Source organism: Prosopis cineraria, unplaced genomic scaffold (assembly GCF_029017545.1).
Source record: "Prosopis cineraria cultivar Desert tree isolate PC_DT_omini unplaced genomic scaffold, ASM2901754v1 PC10, whole genome shotgun sequence".
NCBI classification, from domain to species: Eukaryota; Viridiplantae; Streptophyta; class Magnoliopsida; order Fabales; family Fabaceae; genus Prosopis; species Prosopis cineraria.
The window spans coordinates 37,596,403-37,615,175 of NW_026555341.1; the positions used below are offsets into that span (position 1 = coordinate 37,596,403).

The 18,773-nt window shown below is 36.0% G+C and overlaps 2 protein-coding genes across 2 annotated transcripts; both read right to left on the bottom strand.

The window, feature by feature from the left end:
- Nucleotides 1–1,004: 1,004 nt before the first annotated feature.
- On the bottom strand, nt 1,005–1,863 carry LOC129322622 (ankyrin repeat-containing protein NPR4-like). The gene is made up of 2 exons (XM_054968909.1): nt 1,777–1,863; nt 1,005–1,622 (listed from the first exon to the last, which is right to left on the bottom strand). Exons 1-2 carry the CDS (start codon nt 1,861–1,863, stop codon nt 1,005–1,007), a joined length of 705 nt encoding a protein of 234 aa, XP_054824884.1.
- Nucleotides 1,484–14,764, bottom strand: LOC129322935 (uncharacterized). Its single transcript, XM_054969404.1, has 8 exons — nt 14,220–14,764; nt 13,062–13,556; nt 12,773–12,919; nt 2,652–2,735; nt 2,312–2,359; nt 2,039–2,202; nt 1,777–1,912; nt 1,484–1,622 (listed from the first exon to the last, which is right to left on the bottom strand). Exons 1-7 carry the CDS (start codon nt 14,533–14,535, stop codon nt 1,886–1,888), a joined length of 1,281 nt encoding a protein of 426 aa, XP_054825379.1. The 5' UTR covers nt 14,536–14,764; the 3' UTR covers nt 1,484–1,622; nt 1,777–1,885.
- Between the last annotated feature and the right edge of the window lie 4,009 nt (nt 14,765–18,773).

Genomic DNA, 18,773 nt, shown 5'->3' on the forward strand with positions numbered 1-18,773 from the left:
TATTCAATTTTTTTCTCTTAAAGTATTGAGCGGCGTATGATTTTCTAAATTTCATATTTATAATGTACAATGACCAATCTAGAAGTCACCATGTGGGGGGCCAAAACTGAAAATTTATCTAAAAGTAGGGGGTTGAATTGATTTCAACATTTTTTTTACAAATAAAAACTCCATGTTTTATAAAGAATGCTTTTAAGTATGGGTTCCTAGATGCTCTTCTTACATTCGCCACTGTATTATTGTAAACAAATTAATTCAAATGATATTTTATTCATAAAACACATTTTTGGTGTGGGACAAAGTGAGCATAGAGCACCCGTAAACTTTTTTATCCCATTCCCCTGGTTCAAAGTTCAAACCTTTAATTTTAAGTAAGAAAAAGTTGAGTTTCTTTTACCAGTATAAAATAAAGTTTGTGTGTGTATGACTATTTGATTAGATTATATTCAAGTATTATTATCAAGTGGTAATTTTTTTAAAATGTGTTTTATGTATTTATATCGATTCGAATGCAAATTCTCATCTTAAACGGTCATAATCCCTTATACCAATAAAATAAAACTCCCACAATTGTAAGATAAAAATAAATATAAAATGAAAAAGAAAATGATAAAGACGGCGGGGACCCACCCAATCCATTGCCGTCCCTATTTTATGTACAAGATAAATACTATTTATTAAATAAAAATCATAAATTCTATTTTGCGCTGTAAATGTATTCGTTCCTAGCATGATTAAATTTATTTATGAAAATAAAATAATCTAAGAAAATGAAGACTTGGGATGAAACAAATTAAAACACACACATGCACTTTAATTAATTTGGCACAACACAACACATCAACACATTTATGTTCTGAATGCGCAAAGGCAGATGATCAACACATCACAAAGTTATATGCTCTTAATTAATTAGGCTGGAAAAAAATCCAGCTGCTTTACACGATTAAGATTCAAGGGGTAAATACATATAATAATAATAAGATGTGAACTATACACACATTTCATGGCCACCTCACCACCCTCTTCTTGAAGATGCCTGAACCATAAGTAGAAGAAATTATTTCAACAAGAAGGGGAAATTGTAGTAACACAAAAACTGTTATTGGAACACTAGCAAGTACAATAACAGGAAGAAAAGCCCATAAACGTGATGAGTCATGTTCCAACATGACGATTATTGTTGCCGAAAAGGCTATCAGCATAGTTGCAATGGAGAGAAAAAGTGAAGAAAGGCCTATGATCAGTTTTGTAGGTAAGGAGTAGAGGAAATCTTCTTCCGCATAACGTGACGTAAGGATTCCTAGAAATGTAAGCATAGAAGTAGTAGAAGCAAACAATGACAATGCATCTGAAATTAAAAAAACCTTGAATAACTTCTCCTTCAGAAATATTGGGTACCCAGAAGTTTGATCATTTCCTCCTGGAACAGTATAAGCTGCGGCAAACATAATGGTAACGATAAGAGCACCAACAACTGAGCAAGAAGATGCGGTATCTTTCATCCATTTCTCTCCTTCATTCCTCAGTTCTTTGTGGTTTTTTTTGAAATAGTCCAGAGGAGTCAGCCCTTCTTTATTTAGACGAAGCTCAATTCCGGGATTCACCAAACACTCTACCGCCTATATTTCAAAAAGAGAAAAACAATAAAAGTGCTGATGAAAAATTGTATCTTAAACTATTTGTTACATCTGGGCTAATGCAATCATTCCCTCATTTCCAGTTGAATTACATCTCTCACACAAAGAAAAGCATTTAATTTGATTAACTTCTAACCTTGAACCACTGCAATTCCCTTTGCATTTGCAAAGCAGCACCAGAAATGCGATTAAGTTGGGAAGCAGGAGCCAACATGGCTGCCATATGCAGCAAGTTATTGTTCTTTTCAGTTAACATTGCTGCGACCACATTCCTAAAGTGAAACCCACGGAAGAGGTTGAAAATCTCAGCTTGACGATATTCAACAGCATTGAAGAAAGCATGCCCTTTTGTTGAAAAAAGGTAACCATTGAAGTTAATCCTGGGTTGCCGTTGATACCTTAAACAAAAACTCAACATTTCCTAATTTAGCCGCCGTCAACAGTGCTGTTGCAATCTTTTGCTTTTTATCCTGATTCAAAGATGTTAGATTCTTACAGGCTAGGTTTAGAATTTCAGTTGCTTGTGCATGTTGCAACTTCAGCTTATGTATTTCCCTCATTCCTGGACAATTGGTAACTCAAATATAAGTTAATGTTAGTCAAGTTTAATCATGAGAACTAAAATCTCAAGTTACTAATTTAAATTTTGGTGAATTTTTTGGCATACATACCAGACAAATTACAAGTGAGGGACATGAGCCAGCGTAGTAGAGTTAGTCCTATTGAGATGGAATCTTGTCAGCCCAATCATTCAAAAGGATTACACACACATGTATATGCATACGCAGGTCTATCTTTTTCTTGCATTCCATCACAGTTAGGTTCAACACTATGCCCAAATTGATTTTTATTTTCAAATTTTACATTTTGACATAACTGATTTTCATGTATGATAAATAAAATAGTTTTCTTCACATCTTTGAATATATATACGTGTGTGTTCTATTAGATTTGTAATATTATTTGATTTCGTCTTCCAATCAACTGTTAGAGAGTATTATATTATTGCACCTTTGGCTCTGTCACTCATCTCGCCTTCTTGTTGCATGTCTACACAGAAATGATTAGTGGCCGTGGTTGATGGTATTTTGATATCTTCCACCCACATATTGATCAAAGAAATGGAGAAACGTGAGCTTCTTCAAATAGTAAAAGTGATAAAATTAATAAATAAAAGGACAAGTAATGTGTGAAGCTATTTAATTTTTCGAAGATTATTTTGCTTATTTCATCCTACTTAATTAAAACATACACTATGACAGATGCAAATAAGTTTACATGCTATGATTTCATGAAATATGCATCAAGGCTTGTTTGCGTTTGGCTTAGATAGAATAGCAGACGGCGGAGGACATAAAAATGAAAAATAGTTGAGAGGAATCTTGGCTAATAATACTGGAGTGAATTGCTTATTAATGCTGGCGTTTGGCTAGTGTAAGTAGAGGACTTTCATGCTAGAGATAAAAGGTGAGATGGATATAATTATTTTGAAACTAGCATGCTCAACCAAATATTGATGAATACGTTGATGTAATGAGACTTTGTCTAGATACTTTAGGCAAAGATATTCTGCTGATTTTTTGTTTTAGCTTTGCTAGACTTTTGGTCTGTCATGGCAGCTTTCTTGTGATTTAAAAGCACTGATTGTAGACTAAATGATAAGTAAGCTGCAAGTTCAGGAGCAGAGAGCCACAATGAGTTCTGTGGGTCGAACTGAAGGAGCTTTTCAAGCAAGGCATAACTTCAAACCATATAGCTCAGGCAGCTGGGAATAGAAACTTTCCAGGAAAGCAAGAGAATGGAGAAAGCAAAGAGCTTGAGAAAGGAAAATCCATCTTGCAGTCGCTTTAATAACAAATCACCATGAAGATAAATGTTGGAAAAAGGCTCAGTGAAGGATTTGCAAGAAACATGGGCGGCATATTGATAGATTTTGCAGATTCAAAAGGCAAAAGAATCAACAACATTGACCACAGCATCAACAAAGGCAACTAGCCAATGTTGTGGACAAAAATGTTGTATTCTTATAACAACAACAACAACAACAAGCCTTTATCCCACTAGGTGGGGTCGGCTTCATGGATTGCAAGACGTCATTGTGCTCTATCATTTATCAAGCTTTTAGGAATATTATTAATTAAGAGATCGCGTTCAACAACTTTCAAGAGTGTTCTCTTAGGCCTTCCTCTACCCCTCTTAATCGGACTCAAAGTTATATGTTCCACTCTTCTCACTGGTGCCTCCCTTGATCTTCTTTGTACATGCCCAAACCATCTCAACCGATTTTCTACCATTTTTTCCTCAATAGGTGCTACCCTCACTTTTTCGCGTACGTGCTCATTTCGAATTTTATCTTTACGTGTATGTCCGCACATCCATCGTAACATTCTCATCTCTGCTACTCCAACTTTATACTCTTGCTGTCCTGTTAGAGCCCAGCATTCACTACTATATAACATTGCCGGTCTGATAGCAGTGCGATAAAACTTTCCTTTAAGTTTATTAGGCACCTTACGGTCGCAAATAACTCCTTTAGCTTTTTATAACGTTGATGTCAATTAGTTATATAGCTGTTGGGAATCTGTATTGCTATAAATACCTTTAGACTTTTGTATTCATTATGTTTTATGAGAAAAGGCTGAGCATTATTCAGCTTATCTCTACTATCTCTAAATTCCTTCAATTCTTCTTTACCTCTTCTGTTCTTCTCTCTACCCTCTCAATTCTCCCTAAACCCCTCAGTTAGAATTATTCTACCACAATAGTGGTATCAGAGCTAGCCAATCCTTGACCATTGGCTCTTCTTGATCTCTTCCCCCTTACCCTGATAGTTTATGGTGCAAACCAGAAACCAGAAAAAACAAGAGATGGATGATTGTGTTACAAGATTGGAAGAAAGATTTGAAAAGGTTGACACTTTAATAGAGATGGTTGAAGGCATCTCTAATCAGTTATAGTTACTCATGTGAGAAAGAGAAGAAGGTCCTCCCACTCATGACATAAGAGGACGACGTGATCTTAAGATAGAGGGTCATCGAGCTCGAGAACAAAGATATATGTACCAGAGATGAGCACCGATGCAAGACCTAATTTACAAAAATGGAGTTTCCTAAGTTTTCATGGTCTGACGTCATGGGGTGGCTTATGCGTTGTGAGCGTTTTTCGAACTAAACAATACACCAGAAGATGAGAAGGTGCGAACGGCGAGTATATACCTGGACGAGAAGGCATGGTCTTGGCACACCGCGATAGAGAAAACATGGGGTGGTTTCGAACCCACCTGGGAACAGTACGTCGAGTGGCTTCGAGAAAAATTTAGGCCTGCACATGAGAGACTCATAGGCGACTTGATGCCACTTTGCCAAAAGGGGTCATTGGCGGACTACAATGATGAGTTTGACTCCATCGCTTGCAAGCTCCACCTTTTCCAGGATTATCCCCTTGATGCTTACTTGGAAGGATTGATGGAGGAATACAGAGGACCCATACGTCTTTTTAAACCTAGGACTCTTTAGGAGGCTTGATCGCTAGCTTGCATGCAAGAAATCTCGATTCAACGCATGGCAGAAAAAAAGATTGGTGGCAAGACTCCAACACACGCGTCTACTTCTAGGAATACTTCGTCACTGTTGAACCAGACCGCTTGGCCTTCTTATAAAAATACCCTTCTAAGTAGTGGGGCCCAGCAAAAGGGAAACCCTCTTCTCTTCCTAAAAATAATAGTTCTTTATCAAAAAGTGGCAGTAACACCTTTAAATCTTTGACTACGGAGGAAGAAGCTGAACATAGAAGCAAGAATTTGTGCTTCTATTGTCATGGAAAATTTTCTAGAGACCATAAATGCCCCCAAAGACAAAAGATGCAGCTCCACTTCATCAAAATTCAAGAAAACATAGATGAAGAAAAGTCAACTGAGGACTTAGAAAATAATGATACTCCAGAAGAGGAGTCACCCTTAATTTCGTTATATGCAATAGAAGGAATTGAAGGCACTTCATCAATGAGGGTTGTGGGTTACTATGGTAGAAAACAGCTCCAAATTCTCATTGATAGTGGAAGCACACATGATTTTTTTAGATCTGGAGTTAGCAAGAAAGTTAGGGTGGCAGCCTAGTAATACTCATAGTCATGGATTGAGGTTGCTGGTGGTCAAAAATTAAAAGTACATGGAATGTGGAAGGGTTTCAAATGGCACATGCAGAGCTTGGATTTTATCTTTGACTTCAGAATTCTGGAACTGCATTCATATGACATGGTTTTAGGGTTACATTGGTTGCAAAGCATAAAAAATGCTTTTTGGAACTATGAGACCCTCACTATGTTTTTCTAGTATGAAGGAAAGCTATGTAAATTCCAAGCTAACATTCCTAATCAGTTAAAAGGTAGTCCAGCCAAAGTATTTAGGGAGGAGAGACACTCGGGATAGTCAGGTTTATTTAATACAACCTGTTATAGAGTATCCAACAACTTTGCAATATTTTTCACTTCAACCTCCTAAGGAAATTTCAACAGAAATTGCAACCACTTTGACAAATTTTTTTGACCTTTCTGAGGAGCCTAAGGGATTATCACCTTTTAAGGAAGGCCATAACCATCCAATTATTCTACAGAAAGGCACCAATCCAATTAATTTGAAGCCTTACAGATATCCCACTGCACAGAAGGATGTAATTGAGAAATTAGCTGGGGATCTTCTTCAAACAAGGGTTGTCCAAAAAAGCTCTTCCCCTTTTTCAGCTCCTATTGTCTTGGTTAAAAAGAAAGATGGTAAATGGAGGATGTGCATAGATAATAGGAAGCCGAATAAGAAGACTATAAAAAACCAGTATCCTATTCCTTTAGTGGAAGATTTATATGATGAAATTGAGCACAACAAGGTGGTTTACAAAGCTGGATTTACGAGCTGGGTATCATCAAATCAAAATGATGCGGAAGATGTACATAAAACAACATTCAAAACTCATAGCAAACATTATGAATGGTTAGTTATGCCCTTTGACTTAACTAATGCCCCGATAACCTTTCAAGGAGCTATGGACAACATTTTAAGATCGTTTCTAAGGAGGTTTGTTCTGGTATTCTTTGAAGATATTTTGGTTTATAGTGCTAATATTAATGACCATGTGCAGCATTTGAGGCAAGTTTTCTCTATTTTAAGAGAAAACCATTATTTTGTCAAGAAAAGTAAATGCTCTTTCACTGCCAAAGAGGTGGAGTACTTGGAACATTTGATTGGAAATGGCTTAGTTAGAACTGATCCGAAGAAGTTACAAGCAGTAGCTAATTGGCCTAAACCAAAGAATGTTAAGCAATTAAGAGCATTCTTGGGTTTGACAGGGTACTACAGACGCTTCATTAAAGGATATGGGATTTTAACTAAGCCTTTAACCCTTCTCAAGAAAAATGGGTTTGAATGGTCATAGGCAACTACTAAAGCATTTAATAAACTCAAAGTTGTTTTGATTTCTGCACCTGTTCTCACACTTCCAAATTTTTCAAACAATTTATAGTTGAGGCAGATGCTTGTGGAGTAGGATTGGGAGCCGTGTTAATGCAAGAGGGACAGCTGATGGCTTATTTTAGCAAGAGTTTGGCTGAGAGACATCAAAAACTCTCAATTTATGAGAAGGAATTAATAGTTGTGGTGCTGGCATTACTTCATTAACAAAAGCTAAAAACATCCTTTCAGATGTTTTGGATTGTTAAATTAGCTGGATTTACTTATGAAATTCAGTATAAAACGGGGCACGAAAATTCTATAGCTGCTGCTCTTTCTAGAATTCCTAAACAGCAATTAATGCATATTGTTTTAGACACTTCTTCGCTTGAAATGCTTGATAAAGTCAAGGGGAGTTGGAAGAATGATGCTGTAATCATGGAAATTCAAAAGAAGGTTCGGGAAAGTAATGGGATTTAGGGCCATTTTTTTTGGGATGCTGATTTATTGAGAAGGAAGGGGAAGTTAGTAGTAGGAGAGGATCCTATTTTGAAACAAGAAATTCTTGAATGGCTGCATTCTAGTCCTCAAGGGGGGCATTCAGGAATTCAAGCCACATACCATAGCAGTTTGAGTTGGAATGGAATGCTTTTATAAGCCTATTGATCAAATCCATCAAGTTCTTTTAGGTTTTAGGTAGTTGCCAGCTATATTAGGGAGTCAGCTTTTGTGCTTGGTTTACGCTTTCTAGTATGCCGAGTGCTATTACTTTCCCCGGAGGAAAAGGAAAGCTGTCCACATACGATACCAAATCAGGATTAAAGCATTATTCTGGTGGAAAAAACTTATTAATGATGTTACAGATTTTATCAAGCAATGTGATACCTGTGCACGTTGTAAATATGAAGCTATTGCATCACCGGGGTTGTTACAACCTCTTCCAATACCTAGAAGAATTTGGGAAAATATTACTATGGATTTTATTGAAGGACTTCCTAAATCCAATGGTAAGGACACAATTTGGATATTGATAGATAGAATGAGTAAGTATGCACATTTTATTCCCCTAACACATCCTTATTCAGCATCTTCTTTAGCCCAAATTTTCATGGATTGTGTTTATACATTACATGATGCCCTTACTGAAATTATATCTGATAGTGATCTAATTTTTGTAAGCGGTTTTTGGAAGGAATTTTTGAAAATTTTAGGTATGCAACAGTATCTTTCTACAGCCTATCATCCTTAAGGTGCATGTGTTGGGAGCCAACTCAAGGAATGGAGTAAATGGTTATCACAGGCTGAATGGTGGTACAACACTACTTTTCGTACAGCAACTAAGGCTACTCCTTTTGAACTTCTATATGGTCAGACTCCTCCTCTCCATTGTCCTTGTTTACTTCACAATTCTATTCTAGATGTGTTAGACAGGTCCTTCATAGATGGGAAAGAGATGATAAAGATTCTAAAGCATCATTTGCATCAAGCTGCTGCAATGATGAAGCAAAAGGCTGATGCTCACAAATCTGACCAAGAGTTTGTGGTGGGACAATGGGTTTGTCTCAAACTACCTTATAGACAGTTATTGATTTACCACCTGACTCTAAAGTACATCCTACCTTCCATGTGTCTTTATTGAAGTTGTACCCTGATTCCAAGGTGAAGCAAAGACACCCACCACTTGATTGGCCATAATTTCCAACGACAATAGAATCTGAATTAATTTTGCAGAAAAGAGTGGGCTGCAAGAAAGGTCGAATCATCACTGAAATTTTAGTTAAATGGAAGCAACTGCCAGATGAGGAAGCATGTTGGACGCCTTTGTACCAATTTCAGCAAAAGTTTCCTCATTTTCTTGTGTAACTAATCCTTGAGGTCAAGGATCTCTTTACCTTGGGGGGGGGTATTGTTATATTTTTATAATATTGATGTCAATTAGTTATATAGCTGTTGGGGATCCGTATTGCTATAAATACCTTTAGACTTTTGTATTCATTATGTTTTATGAGAAAAGGCCAAGCACTATTCAGTTTATCCCTACAGTCTCTAAATTCCCTCAATTCTTCTCTACCTCCTCTATTCTTCTCTCTCCCCTCTCAATTCTCCCTAAACCTCTCAGTCAGAATTATTCTACCACAACAGAAAAGGTACGGGAAGGCCATCTCTTCATGTCTATAGTGTCAGATAAATCAGTAGATAAAGCTTCCAGGTTGCTGGATAGCAGTTGCACAAATCATATGACATCAAATCCAAGGCATTTCTGCAAGCTAGACTCAACCGTGAAGACTACTATCGGGCTTGGCAATGGTGAGATTATTGAATCTATTGGAAAAGGTACCATTCCTGTCCAACCCTTAAAAGGAACTAAATTTATACATGATGTGCTGTTGGTTCCTAAATTAGATGGACATCTAGTGAGTGTTCGGCAAATGTTGAGAAAATGATACTCTTTGATCTTCAAAAACAAAACTTGTGCCATATATGTTTCATTTGGAGTTGAAATTTCTGTTGTTCCAACAGTAGATAGAAGATTTCCTATCAACTCTCAAAGCCTTCTCTTGCTTATAGGAGTGTTGTTGATGATTCATGGTTGTGGCACAATAGATATGGCCATGCTAACTTCAAATCTTTGAAGTTTATGCAAGATAAAGGTCTTGTAAGGGATATGTCCAAAGTTTGTGTGAATGATGATGTGTGTGAAAGTTGGCAAATGAGAAAAATCCATAGACTCCCATTTCCTTCTTAATCAAAATGGAGAGCAGTTGAAAAACTTGAAATGGTTCATTCAAACATATCTGGTCCTATGCAAACTCCCAGAGTCAAAATAAATATTTTATTCTGTCTATTGATGATTTATCCGGAATGACTTGGATTTACTTCTTAAGCAGCAAGTCCCAGCTTTTTTTTTTTTTTTTTTTAGAAAATTCAAGTCTATGGTGGAAACTCAGTGGATGCAAATTGAAGACATTAAGAACAAATAATGGGGAAGGATATACTTCAAATGAATTCTCTAGCTTTTTTGTGATGATCTTGGAGTGCAACATCAACTCACTGTTCCTTACTCTCCACAACAAAATGGAATATGTGAGAGATAACAGAACTGTACTTGAAATGGCAAGATGTATGCTGCATGAAAAGAAGTTGCCAAAAAGATTTTGCGCTGAGGCAGCACATACTTCTGTGTATCTTCAAAATAGGCTGCCAACTCATGCAATTGATGAAAAAACCCTAATTGAAGCTTGAAGTGGTCCAAAACCTTCAGCTAATCATATGAAGGTCTTTGGATCATTAACTTATATGCTTGTATCAGATATAGAAGCATATAAACTGTCAAAAATGGCAAAGAAAGGAATATTCTTGGGTTATAGCAGTCAGTCAAAGGGATGCAAAATCTTTGATTTGCAAACTGAGAAATCAATTAGTCGAGATGTGAAAGCTGAAGAAAATGTAATGTGGAATTGGGAAAGTTCACCTATTGAGAGTGCCCCAACCTCAACAAATTATTCAAGTGGACTTGTTGATCAAAGAGATGCTACTCAAGTGTTAAATTCAGATTCAGAACCTTGCATTAAGAACACTACAGACTCAGAAATGTTGAAAACTAGTAGTTTGACAGGTGTTTATGCAAGGTGCAGAATGGCCATCACTGATCCTTCAAATGTTGGTGAGGCTTCCAAGTTTGAAGATTGGAATGCTGCTATGAGAGATGAAATCTCTATTATTGAGAAAAAAGGCACTTGGGAGTTGGTAGATAGACCCCAACACAACTACACAAGCAAGTTATTGGAGTTAAGTGGACATGAAGAACCAAATTCAATCCTGATGGTTCTGTATACAAGCACAACGCAAAGTTGGTGATTAAAGGGCATGCACATTATCCCAGAACTGGTTATGGAGACACATAAGCTCTGATCGCTAGACTTGATACAATCAAACTCATCATTGCTTTAGCTCCTCAAAACAGATGGAAAATCTACCACCTTGATGTCAAATCTGCTTTCTTAAATGGATACCTGAAAGAAGAGATTTTTATAGAACAACCTAATGGGTTTAAGAAGAATGAAGATGATGACAAGGTGTATAAGCTGCACAAGGCCCTCTATGGCCTAAACCATGCTCCTGGAGATTGGTATTGTAGAACTGATAAGTTTCTTTGCAGTTGAGGTTTCAGGAGGAGCTGTAATGATGCTGCTCTTGATGCCAAAACTCTATCTTCTGCGAATGTGTTAATTGTATCCCTGTATGTTGATAATTTACTGGTAATCGGCAGTGATACAAAATGCATTGATGCTTTTAAGTAACAAATGTAAAAGGCATTTGAGATGACAGACTTCGGAGAGATGAAATTCTTTCTTGGTTTTGAAATGCTGCATTAGACAGATCATGGAATCTTTGTTTCTCAACAACCTTATGTTCAAGATCTCTTGAGAAAATTTAAAATGCAAAGCTATAAGCCTAAGGATACTCCTCTGGTAGTCAATAAAAAATTATCTGAATGTAGAGGAGAAGATATCAAGGCTGATGCATCAAGGTGTAGGAGTGTAGGAGTCTTGTTGTAAGCTTGCTTAAATTGACCGAGACAAGGCCTGATAGGATGTTTACAGCAAGTTTATCATCAAGATTTATGCAACAACTAAGTGAGGTGGATTGTGTAGTTGGTAAAAGGGTGCTGAGGTATTTAAAAGGCACATCATATTTGGGAATATGGTTTAGATCTGTTACAGAATCCGAGTTAATTGGAATTGTGGATAGTGATTAAGCTGGGAGATTAGATGATGGAAAGAGTACATCAGATTCCAAGCTCATAGGATATGTGGCTCAATCATCAGCAGAAGTTGAATATGTAGCAGCAGTTGCAGCAGCAAACCAAGCAATTTGGTTAAGAAAGATATTGACAGATTTGGGTCTGAGCAAGCTGAAGCTACTCAAGTATTTTGTTATAGCAAATCAGTAATTGCTATTGAAAAAAAAAATCCTGTGCAGCATGGGAAGACCAAAAACATGAAGGTCAAATTTTATTTTCTCAGAGAAGCTGAAAGGGAACAAGAAATATGTCCTGTACATTGCAGTTCCGAAGAACTAGTTGCAGATATATTCACTAAAACTTTGCCTAAAGACAGGTTTCAGGAGCTTAGAATGAAGCTCAGTGTCTCAAGACAAAGTCTCAAGGAGGAATGTTGATGTAATGAGACTTTGCCTAGATACTTTAGGAAAAGATATTCTTACTGATATTCGTTAGCCGTGCTAGACTTTTGGTCTATCATGGCAGCTTTCTTTTGTTGTAGTTGAAAAGATATGTTTGTAGGTATGGCTGTTCTGTTTTTCAGGGTTTACCTTTCCTATTGTCCTACCAGTCTAAGATATGTTTTTAGACTTGGATTTTATTTTGAAAAAGCTGATATATAAGCCAGCTATCATCAATGAAATGTAAAGTTCTCTCTCTCTCTCTCTCTCTCTCTCTCTCTCTCTCTCTCTCTCTCTCAGTTCAGTGTTAAGCCCTTTCCTTTACAGAATATATCACAATGTAAACAAAATTATACAAGTAATAGTTAAAATAACTTCAGCTTCACTATCATTACTCTCATCATCATAATTCCGAACTTTGGCTAGTATATAATTAAAAAGAGCAAACATATAGAAAATCGTATGGGTTAAAAAAAAAAAAAGACAGTTAAAAGTAGTGATATGCACTAACAGCGATAAATCCATTGCTTCCAGAACCAAAGTTGACTTTTGTTGAGAGAATCAGAAAGATAGAATGCAATGTTCTCAATTGTTGAATACCCAAAATCAGCCGTAAAAATCAGCTCTTCACATCGTTGAAGTAAATCCAAGGCAATATCTATTCACATATCATAATCACATTAGCATGAGGTGGAATATCAAAATAACAATATAAACAAGCATAGAGAAAGGAATCAACATGAAGCATAGATTATGATTTGTTGACATAATTATCCAGAACTAGTTGTAAGTTGTATTACCAAGATCTCCAGTAATGAAACAGCCTCTGAGAAACGAAGGACCCAGAGAGCCATTTTCTGGTTTGAAGACTTGCAAAGGAGTGACAGAATAGAGATAACGTCCCATTTCATTAAGGCCAACACGAAAAGCCAATGTAACAGGAATCAGTTTAAGGTCTCCATTGCGAATAGCAAGTACACTGCTGTTTTTCTCGACCAAGCATTTCGCTACTGGAATGATTCCCCTATGTGATGCAGCAATTCCAAGTGGAGTATAGCCATGAGCATCAAGTATTTTAAGGTATTGTGGTGGGACTAATCTCACCAACTCCTCTACCATGCGCACATGCCCAAACTTTACAGCCACATGGAGAGGTGTTTCTCCTGTTAAAGCTGCAAGCTCTTCGTCCAAGGCCCTAGGATGGTGATCAATGAATTCTTTCGCAGCAGACCAGTTGTTCTCAGATATAGCCTTGTACAAAATAGCCATATCAAAATCTACTACTTCTGTCATCACTGTAATACAAATAGATATATGCATAATTAAGGAAAAATATATATAGAGAGAGAGAATTAATGAATGTGTGATACGCTTAGAGAAATTGAACTTGTCATTCATGCAGGATGAAATTACATATATGTGGTATAGCAATTGAAATTAGCTAAATAACAAAATTGAACCACGCACTAACCATGTCAACCACTTTTTGTTAGCTAATCACTCTATTAAACCCTCCTAGGGAAGCTGGAACACGTATGTCAATCAAGCCCAGCTTGGGTACGGTGTGCTCGAAAGGCCCATGAGCTAAGGGTTTAGCATAGATATTTGCTAGAATCTAACTATTATAATTTTAGATTGTACTACCTCAGATAGTGATACGACAGTGTCAATGATTATTAACATAGACCAGAAAGAACAGTGAGAGAACTGTTAGTAGCCTTAACAAACAAGGAAGAATCATATTTCGAGTAAATTTGTGAAGATGACTAATTTAATTATTTGTTAATTAATACTCTGTTATTTTTCATTCACGCAGCATGATAAACTAGTATACGACTTGGAGTTATATGCAAATTAATTAAAGCACCTCTAAAATGATTCAAGTGACGTATAGATAAATCTCTCGACATGATCAACAAATGAATAGGACTTATCTCAGTTATCAGAAGGACACTGACCTCTGGGAGGAGAATCTGGTGCTATGTAAGCTCGATAGAGAATGTCCCATGCAACTTTAGCTTCAGAAGCACCTCTTATACGAGAGTGATTGTTAGGCCCACAAGAGATACGAATGACATGCAATGCTACAGCATTGATTCTTCGCCATCTAGCAAAATCTTCCACATTCTCGTCTGGTCTTGCGCTACTACCACTTGTTACTTCCCAGAGATCTTGAGATATTAGATAGTTCTTAACCCATTCAAACCAATCTTGCTTGTTCTTCTCCGTAAGTCGTTCTGCGACAATCTCGTTAAAATTGGGGAGCTCTGCCATGTATAACTCAACCGAAACCGTATGTAAATGGCTAGTTAAGTCTTCTTTCTCAACTCATGGTTGACATCTTCGTTCATTTCCTCTCCATTTGCGTCGACTTCGTTTATTTATTCCGCATTGGCGGGCGGGGTTGGAGACTCGAGATACCTCATTTTCTTTAGAACTCGGCAGTTTCTCTGTTTTTTTTTTTTTTGCCTTCTCTCTTGCGGGTCGCTGTCGCTGAGCCCTTTGAAAATATAAAGAAAAGTTTTCCAAGTCAAAGATAAAGCAGAAACATTACAAGGATAAAAATATGTGACACCACAACAGGTTGTTAGAGGTTGAAATTTCTGGGAGCTTGGCCGGAGAGAGAAACGGAGAGGCTTCTAAGTTCTATGCAAGTGAATGGGGGTCAAGTCTTTTTCTTTTTCTACAATGAGAATACAAATGTTTGTTAAATTATGATGATGATCTTTTTGGATTAGAAAGCATGAAAAAAAAAAAAGAATTCATCCCATTTTTCTGCCTGAGGAGAAACAATTATTCCCATTTAATAATAATTTTTTTAAAATAATTACAAATATCGATTTAAACAAATAAATGAATATAAGATTTCTATTGCACATTAGTTTATATGTCATTATCAGTTTGAAACAGTATTTTCAACCCATATTATCTTTTAATAAAATATTATTGGAATCTGATTCTTATTGAATTGATTCTTTGGCACCGATCATTTTACTGTCAAATGTGTCAATATGTGATTGTTGCCAAGCCCAGTAGCTACTGTGTTTACCCTTTTGGTCTCTCTACACGAAACGCGTGGAATATTTAATCTGAAGCAACAAAGAGAGCTGAAATAAAATAAACAAGGCAACAGAGAGACTAAATTATGGGCGAGGCAGTTGAAGGAAGCATCGAAGAAAAACCAGCCGGAAATAAGATATTCAGAAAATGGGGAAATAATATAATTTAATGTTTGGCCTGTTTGGATAATTCTTAAAAATATATTCAAATTATATGTTGAATGTATTTTTATCAAATCTAACAAATAATTAAATCCTTTAAATGAACTTTTGTTAAATATAAATTGAAAACGGAACACACACTAACATATTTCATGTTTTAGTTTAATTAATTCCACTTACCAAAACTAATACAATAAACTAATTAAGAACACTAGGAGTTGTGAGGTGGAGACTAGCGGAATTTATGTCCCTTCTTAAACCAATCAAAACTCAGTTCATTAACATTTCTTCTTTTTTGAAAAAAGATGTGCCTGAATCTCTCAGTTGACTAAATGAGCTTGATTAAGAGAGTGAAAGATGAAAATTCCTTCAGTAATTCCAAGATTTATATTTTTTCCTTAATGTTGACTACTATTCCATCTGCATACACCTTTGAAAAATGTGTACTGCTCATTAAAATCTCTAATGACCTGTTGAACAGGGGGACCTTACTTGTAAGTAAAGCATGGTTTCTTGTATACCAAATTAGACATAACAGTAGATAAATGCGTTTAAACATCTAAATCTCTTGATTCTGGTATAAAATTATTAATATTTGAAGAATCCAAGTGGTAAGACCTTGAGGGAAAATGTTTGTGAAGCATAAAGACATATAGCCAAGCTAGATAGCTCTTGTGTAAGGACAACCACAAAAGGTATGATGCAAAGTTTATTGTGTCATAGCCAAAGACACATTGAAGAGTAGTGCTAAGATGATGCTTATTCAATACATCCCCAATATGAATTGCTTCATGAATAATTTTCTAAATGAATAAGAGAGTTTTGTAAGGCAAATGAAATTTCCATAGAAAGTCCAAAATTCCTTCCCTAGCTAAGGGCCTATTTTGATTTGCAGAAGTAATTATTGAGTAACCATCTTTGATTGAATAGGAGCCAAGACCCCATATCTGTCGATCAGTCAAACCAATAAAAGAGATAGATATCCTTAAAATGGAATTGGCCTTCTCCTAGCCATAGAGCTTGGTAATGAGAAGAGCATTCCATGCATTTAACAGCTACCCAAGGAGTTGGATTGGGAATTATAAGATCCAAAACCTTTGAAATGTTTAGGATATGAGCAAGACCTCTATTGGAAAGCTTCCACCAAGTCTCATGGGTTTTAGGGATAGAATCTTCATTCCCTACCTGCTAGGTAAGATGCTTTTTAATCAAATCCAAGGCTTTGAAAATACCCAAAAGCAAATGTTCTTCAGCATCAAGCACTTTCCAGATCTACCTGGCCAACAAAGCCAAGTTCATGCTCTTAGCATCTCTCAAACTAAGTCCACCATCCCTTATAAGAGAAAAGAGAATATTTCTTTTAAGAAGATGAATATTCTTGTTACCATCATTGACACCCTATAAGAAATCAATTAGCTTAGCATCAATGACATTACAAAGACATTATGGTAGCTTTACACATGACAAAGTGTAGATGTTAGAAGTAGATGACATAGATTTGATGAAAGTGAGTCTGGAAGCCTGCAATAAAAGTTTAACCTTCCAAAAAGTAATCTTTCTCTTAATAGATTCCATAGACTGGGCAAAAATTAATGATTTGTCTCTTTTAGTGTCAATCCTAGTGCCTAGATGCTTGCTAAAAGAGTTAGAGGTTTATATACCCAGATGTCTTGCAAGTTCCTGTTTAAGTTTAGCAAAGCAATTAGGACTAAGGAGCAAAGAGGATTTCTGAACATTCACTTGAAAACTAAATCATTTGCAAAAAATTTGCAAAACCTCCTTAATGGTTTTCCCCCATATACTCAAAGAAAATAATGGAATCATCTGTAGATAAAAGATGAGAGACCAAATATAAATTTTGACATATTTTGATTCCATTAAATGCCCCTTACTTCTCTTTAGGAGGAAGAAATTAGATGAGAAAATCATCCATTAAAAATATTCATCTACTCCATCGTAGAAATACATTGGAAAATCAAATTAATTCATTTAAGTGGGAAGTTCATACTTTGAAGGACGGCCTTTAGAAAATTCCAAGACAATTTATCAAAAGCTTTAGAGAAATCAAGTATTAATGAATCTAGTTTTTTCCTTTTCCCCTTGTAGAATGGATTTGATGAACCAGATCTGCTGCCACCAATATGTTGTCTAAGATGACTATATAAATATAAGGCAAGTAAGTGCTTTGAAAGGGGGAGATCAATCTTGGAAGAATATTCTTAAGCCTGTTACTCAATATCTTTGAGATAATCTTGTAGGAAACATTACAAAGAGTAGTAGGTCTTATATCTCTTAAAGACTGGATAGATTTACCTTTGGATGGAATGAGAGTGATGAAAGTTCGATTAAGAGCCTTGAGAATATTTTCAAAGGTCTAAATGTGAGAGACATATTGAAGACATCATCCTCAACAATATTCCAAAATTTTTGGAAAAAATAGCATGAAAACTATCGGTTTGGGCAAGTTGTCCTTTGGTAAGCTAAATAAAGGGGGAATAACATTAAGGGCTCTAAAAACACACATTATTGCATTTGGGCTTGAAAAATATAATACTACTCTTAAGCCTTTGGGCATTTATTACAATTTTCTTTACACCAAAAATATAATTTTTACCCTTTATGAAAAGAAATGGAAATGAACGAACAGAAAGTGGTGGGATTGATGACAAACATAAGAAGGCTACCTAGCTAGAGGATGTAAAGGTTTATTAACTTTAATAGTGAAGAGTAACTTTCGAGGTATGTAGATTTTAAAATCCCTCTATCTCAAGCAGTGCTTTGGTTGAAAATTTTCTGTTGAGCTTTGATTAAGGATGCTATCTACCATTTTTATGTTGAAACAAGAAAGAGCTGACAGTTGAACCACAAGCAAAGAGTGATGTAATGTTTTGTTGGCTTTCAGTATTTGTTGCTGTTGATTGCTTCTTGCTTGGCCATGTTTTCTTCATTAAACCACAAGCAGAGAGTGATGGAACGGGCTTGCTGGCTTCTTAGCCCTGCATAAATTAATGAGAGGATTATCCAAAATAGTTAGATTTTAGCCAAATATTTAGGTTGGATGGGAAAATCTTCAATTGGAATTTTAGTTGTGATTTTACTACTAATATAAGATAAATGTTGCTAAAGCATTAAGTTAGCTGTAAAAGTTTTAAAGTGGATTAGTTATTATACAATAATGACAGTTGACTTATTTATATTGGACTTTAACATGTGAATTGAATAGAATATGACCTAATATGAAGAAAATATGCTATTAGAAATCTTGAAATATTTGTTGTGCAAAAACTAACT

Bases quoted from the DNA above. Each gene is read 5' to 3' on its own strand.
- LOC129322622 (XM_054968909.1), bottom strand. From the start codon at position 1,863: ATGGCAGCCATGTTGGCTCCTGCTTCCCAACTTAATCGCATTTCTGGT. The intron at 1,623-1,776 runs GTTAGAAGTTAA...TTTGAAATATAG, and splicing joins GGGAATTGCAGTGGTTCAAG to GCGGTAGAGTGTTTGGTGAA.
- LOC129322935 (XM_054969404.1), bottom strand. From the start codon at position 14,535: ATGGCAGAGCTCCCCAATTTTAACGAGATTGTCGCAGAACGACTTACG. The intron at 12,920-13,061 runs GTAATACAACTT...ATATGTGAATAG, and splicing joins TTTCATTACTGGAGATCTTG to ATATTGCCTTGGATTTACTT. The intron at 2,736-12,772 runs GTTAGTGCATAT...TGTGGGTGGAAG, and splicing joins GAAGCAATGGATTTATCGCT to ATATCAAAATACCATCAACC.